This window comes from Penaeus japonicus, unplaced genomic scaffold, assembly GCF_977035675.1.
Source record: "Penaeus japonicus unplaced genomic scaffold, GWHDUDI00000001_assembly GWHDUDI00001800, whole genome shotgun sequence".
Classification (NCBI taxonomy): Eukaryota; Metazoa; Arthropoda; class Malacostraca; order Decapoda; family Penaeidae; genus Penaeus; species Penaeus japonicus.
In genome coordinates this window covers 2,187-7,500 of record NW_028236202.1, presented here as the reverse complement: position 1 = coordinate 7,500, position 5,314 = coordinate 2,187, and the positions used below count along the sequence as shown (strand labels likewise).

Sequence of the window (5,314 nt, the reverse complement as noted above, 5' to 3'; positions counted from 1 at the left end):
CACATATATACATATACACATATATATATATATGTATATATATATGTATATATATTAAATATCAAACCTACAACTCTATAAATCTATAAATTATCAAATCACTATACTATGTGAGATGCATAATAGTCAGACACAAGTCAGCAAGATATGAGGAAGAACTGATGCTGTACATAAAATAGAAAAAGGAAAATAAAGCTTCAACTGAAATGTGACACAGTGTATAACAGTATACACAGTATACATAAAAAATATAAACAACTAAAGAATGAGGTAACTGAACTCTTGAGTGGAATTTATGGTTACCATTAAAAAGTTATATCTAAAGAACAAAAAATCATTTTGAAAATGCATTAAAAACGAAGTAAAATAGGGAGAGACTATGCATTACAAACATAGTAAAAAAGACAACAATAAAGAAAGAAAAAGTGAATAGGCTGGAAGTTTAAGTAGGAGGGGATCTACAGTTCAACTCAATATAAATTGTTTGCACACCATGTCTAGTCAAGGAGTTTGATTTCGAGACAAGGACTCTTCGGGGCTAAGAGGGTGGGCAGAAGCAAAACGAGAGAACGGAAAGCACTCAAGTGCGAGAGAAGGAAAGTGAGAAGAAGAAGAAGAAGAAGTAGAAGAAGAAGGAAAAGGAGAAGTAGAAGAAAGATAGAAAGGCAGAGACAGAAACACAGGCACACCAACGACAAATTACTGCAACCAAATGCAAGCAACTAACTGCCCACGTGCCATACCCACTGACCAGCTGACCCCACCCACAGCACACCCAAACCCGAAACCAAGACGGAGCAGCAGGCCAACCGAAATCCTCACCGTCGGGTAAATCCTGCTTGTTGGCAAAGACCAGGATGATAGCATCCCTCATCTCCCTGTCATTGATGATGCGATGGAGCTCTTGTCTGGCCTCGTCCATGCGGTCTCGGTCTGCGCAGTCCACCACGAAGATGAGGCCCTGCGTACCCGTGTAGTAGTGTCTCCACAGCGGCCGGATTTTGTCCTGCCCACCCACGTCCTGCGGAGAGAGGGGGAGCGGGTGAGTGGGATCACCTCTGAGGAGGAGGAGGATTGGGTTGCTATGTGGTGCTGCAACCAGCAGTAATGATCGTGGTGGTGATGATGATTATGATAATGGTGGTGGTGGTGGTGATGATGATGATGATGATGATGATGATGATGATGATGATGATGGTGGTGCTGATGATGGTGGTGGTGGTGATGATAATAATAAAAATAACATTAATAACAATAACAGCAGTTACATTACGCAGGAATTATATATTCACTTAATTACTACTTTAACATTGGCAAATAAAAAGATGATCTAATGCATTCTTGGACACTTAAAAAAAGCTCATATTTTGATATCCTGAGACGGAACGAGACGGTGGGGGGCGGGAAAGGGAAGGAGGGGGGAAGAAGATAGAAGAGAAGAAACAGTGAGAGAGAGAGAGAGAGAGAGAGAGAGAGAGAGAGAGAGAGAGAGAGAGAGAGAGAGAGAGAGAGGAGGGGGTAGGAGAATAGAGAGGGGGGGAGAGAGAGAGGAGAGAGCGAGGAGAGGGAGAGAGAGAGCGAGAGAGAGGGGAGGAGTAAAGGGGGGAGTAAAGAGATGGGGGGGGGAGAGAGAGAGGAGGGTGAAGAGAAGAGAGAGAGAGGGAGAGGGAGAGAGAGAAGAGAGAGGTAGAGAGAGTTGGAGGGAGAGAGAGAGAGAGAGAGAGAGAGAGAGAGAGGATAGGGAGAGCGAGAGAGAGATGAGAGAGAAAGAGAGAGAGGAAAGAGAGGAGATGAGAGGTGAATTCAGAGGAGAGAGAAAGGGAGATTAGAGAGAGAGGAGGAAGGAGAGGGAAGAGAGGAGAGGGAAAGGAGGAGAGGAAAGAGAGGAAAGAGAGAGAGAGAGGAGAAAGATCAGAATGAGAAGAGAAGGGAGAGATGATGAGAGAGAGAGAGAGAGAGAGAGAGAGAGAGAGAGAGAGAGAGAGTGAAGAGAGAAATAGAGCGAGGCAGATAGCCTGAAGAAAGAAAGAAAGAAAGAAAAAAAAAACGAAAAGAGAGAGATCCCAACGAAACAGAAAGCGCCGAAACCCCGCGCCAAAAACTCACCCAAACGTTGAATTTGACATTCTTATAGGCTACCGTCTCGACGTTGAATCCGACCGTGGGTATGGTGGTGACCGAGTGGCCCAGCTTGAGTTTGTACAGGATGGTGGTCTTGCCCGCCGCGTCCAAGCCAAGCATCAGGATGCGGATCTCTTTGTTTCCAAAGATCTTGCTCAGTAGCTTGCCCATCCTGCCCGCCCCTGCAAGGGAAAATGGGACAGAGAGACGTCAGAGAGACGGCTTGCCTTCGCGAGCTTTGTTTTTCTTATGTGTAAAAAGAAAAAAAAAAAGTTTTGATTTTATATATCGTTTAGCAGGAACTTCACATCCCCCCACCCGAAACTCATATTTCATATCCATAGACAGTTAAACATGATAAAGAATTTGAAAAAAAGTAAACAACTTAAATAATGTCTAATATGGTGACCAAAAAGAGGCAGTAAAGTTGAATGTTTTCTAAAATTACCTTTTTTTTATAGTACAACTACAGGTATCTCTACTTTCTCTCCTTTATCTATGCATTTCTACTTTAATCGTCCTGTAAAAAAACATCAGATAAATAACAACAGATTAAGGTTCTGCAGGGAATAATTAATAAAGTAATGATCATAAATCAAAAACAGACATAATTCATGGTTATATAAAAAAGCAAACTGTAAAAATGTAAAATAAAAAGATAGGATTAAATAGGATTATATATGTATATCAAAAACAATAAAAATAATCCACAACATAATTCAAAGTCCCAAAAGTATACAATCCTCTACTTCCTCCTCCTCTTCCTCCTCCTCCCTCCTTCCTCCCTCCCTCCCTCCCTCCCTCCGTCCCACCTCTCCCACACTTTCTCCCCATTAAAGATTAATGGACCCAAACCTATGAGAAAAGAAAGAGGAGAGAGAGAGAGAGAGAGAGAGAGAGAGAGAGAGAGAGCGAGAGAGAGAGAGAGAGAGAGAGAGAGAGAGAGAGAGAGAGAGCGAAGATTCTATATATATATACCCTATATTTACTTATATAGAGAGAGAGAGAGAGAGAGTGAGCGAGAGAGAGAGAGGTTAGATAGAGAGGATAGAGATAGATAGATAGAGGATAGACCGGAGAGAGAGAGAGAGGGAGAGAAGTGAGGGATGAGAGAGAGAGAGGAGAGAGAAAAGGGAGAAAAGAGAGAGAAAGAGAGAGAGAGAGAAGAAAAGAAGAGAGAGAGAGGAGAGAGAAGAGAGAAAAGAGAGAGAGGAGAGAGAGAGAGTGAGAGGAGACGAAGAAGGAACGTTGCAAACCAAATGCATGGCTGAGAATCGGGATCACAATAATTCACTGGTTAAGGTGCAATTTCCTGGCGGGTTCTATTGATGACGGTGGTGGTGGGGAGGGTGGGGAGGGTACGGAGGGTGGTAGAGGTGCTGAGGGTGGTGGAGGAGGTGGTGGAGGAGGTGGTGGAGGAGGTGGAAGAGGTGGAGGTACTGGTGGTGGTAAGGGTGGTGGTTTGGTGGAGAAAGAGAAGGATGTGGAGGTGATGGTGGAGAAGGTGGTGGAGGAGATGGAGGTGGAGATGGAAATGGTGTGGTGGTGATGGTGTTAGTGGTGGCGGCGACGATGGTGATACCAATGAAAATGGTGATGATCATAAGAGAGATTATGTTGATCTTCCTAATATTGATAACAATAATATCATAACATAAGTACTGCAATAACTAAAGAAGCCAAGGAAAGACACACGCCAAAGGAGCCAAATCTCACCACCACAAATAAAATAAAAAACGAAATATCCAACTTCAAAAAGAAAACGGGACCAGAACAATTTAAGGAGCGATGATAAAGGAGAAGGAGGGGAAGACGAAGACGAAGACGAAGACGAAGACGAAGGAGGAAGAGGAGGAGAAGACGAAGAAGGAGAATGAGGAGAAGAAGGAGGAGGAGGAAAAGACGAAGAAGAAGGAGGCGGAGGAGAAGACGAAGACGAAGAGGAGAAGAAAAAGGAGAAGAAGAAGGAGAAGGAGGAGAAGAAGGAGAAGGAAGAGGAGGAGGAGGAAGAGGAGAAGGAGGAAAAGAAAACCAAGAAAAAGAAGACGAAGAAGAAGAAAAAGAAGAAGAAAAAAGAAGAAGAAGAAGAAGAAGAAGAAGAAAGAGAAGCAAGCAACGGCCCCCATGAAAGCGAGAGGGAAAAGGCCCACTCTCCTTTCTCCGGCCGTGAATTGCATCCGCACAGGAGAGCTGGCTAATTATTCATCCCTCGCTCGTCCTTTCACCCCCCCCCCACCTCAGCCTCTCTTTCATTCAATCTCTCTCTCTCTCTCTCTCTCTCTCTCTCTCCTCCAACACTCTCGTCTGTCATCCTCTCTCTTCATGTTGCATCCTCTCATCGGTCTCTGCTCTCTTCTCTCTTCACTCTCATCATCTCTTGCTCTCTCTCTCCTTCTTTCTCTTTCTCCTCCTTCTCCTTCTCTCTTCCTCGCCTCCCTCTCCCCCTCTCTCTCAACCACGTTCTTCATTCCTCTCTCTTATCCCTTCTTCCTCTCACCTTTCCCCCCTCTCCACTGAACCCCTTCCCTCCCACTCCACTACCCCCTCCCCCTCCCCCTCCCCCGCCCCAGGCCCACCCAACCCTCCCCTTCCTTCCTTCCTTTCTAGACGAGTGTCGAGACCGTTTTGTTTCGCGCGCTCCGTGAAAGGAAGAGTAAATGTTGATCCCCCCCTCCCCCCTCCCGCGACCATTCCCTCGGAGGGCGAGGAGGAGGCAACAAACACAAAGCCAACCGAGTCGAGGCAAGCCGAAGCAAGCCGAAGCAAGTCAAGGAAAGCCAAAGCAAGCCGAAGCAAAGCCAAGGCAAGCCAAGACAAGCCAAGGCAAGCCAAAGCAAAGCCAAGGCAAGCCAAGGCAAGCCAAAGCAAGTCAAGGAAAGCCAAAGCAAGTCAAGGAAAGCCAAAGCAAGCCAAGACAAGCCAAGGCAAGCCGAGGCAAGCCGAAGCAAGCCAAAGCAAGCCGAAGCAAAGCCAAGGCAAGCCAAGGCAAGCCGAGGCAAGCCAAGGGAAGGCAAGCCAAGGGAAGCCAAGGCAAGCTAAAGCAAGTTATGACAAGCTAACGAGTGGTAGCAGCACTGGCGGCGACCTGACTTGTCTAACCCTGGCGGTACAATCTTGCTTTCTATTAGAGCCCGGCGAAAGGGTGAAATTGAAGGGTAGGAAGGGGAGGGAAAGGGGAGGGAAGGAAAGGGAA

General features: G+C 45.8%; 1 protein-coding gene across 1 annotated transcript; it reads right to left on the bottom strand.

The window, feature by feature from the left end:
- Positions 1-580: 580 nt before the first annotated feature.
- LOC122261739 (ADP-ribosylation factor 6) lies at positions 581-2,643 on the bottom strand. Its single transcript, XM_086535656.1, has 3 exons — positions 2,570-2,643; positions 2,107-2,303; positions 581-1,021 (listed from the first exon to the last, which is right to left on the bottom strand). Exons 2-3 carry the CDS (start codon positions 2,290-2,292, stop codon positions 581-583), a joined length of 627 nt encoding a protein of 208 aa, XP_086391782.1. The 5' UTR covers positions 2,293-2,303; positions 2,570-2,643.
- Between the last annotated feature and the right edge of the window lie 2,671 nt (positions 2,644-5,314).

What these genes read in the sequence shown, in the direction of transcription:
- LOC122261739 (XM_086535656.1), bottom strand. Translation starts at nt 2,292, where the DNA reads ATGGGCAAGCTACTGAGCAAGATCTTTGGAAACAAAGAGATCCGCATC. An exon ending in ATGTCAAATTCAACGTTTGG is followed by an intron (nt 1,022 to 2,106) that starts GTGAGTTTTTGG and finishes CTCTCTCCGCAG; the next exon opens with GACGTGGGTGGGCAGGACAA.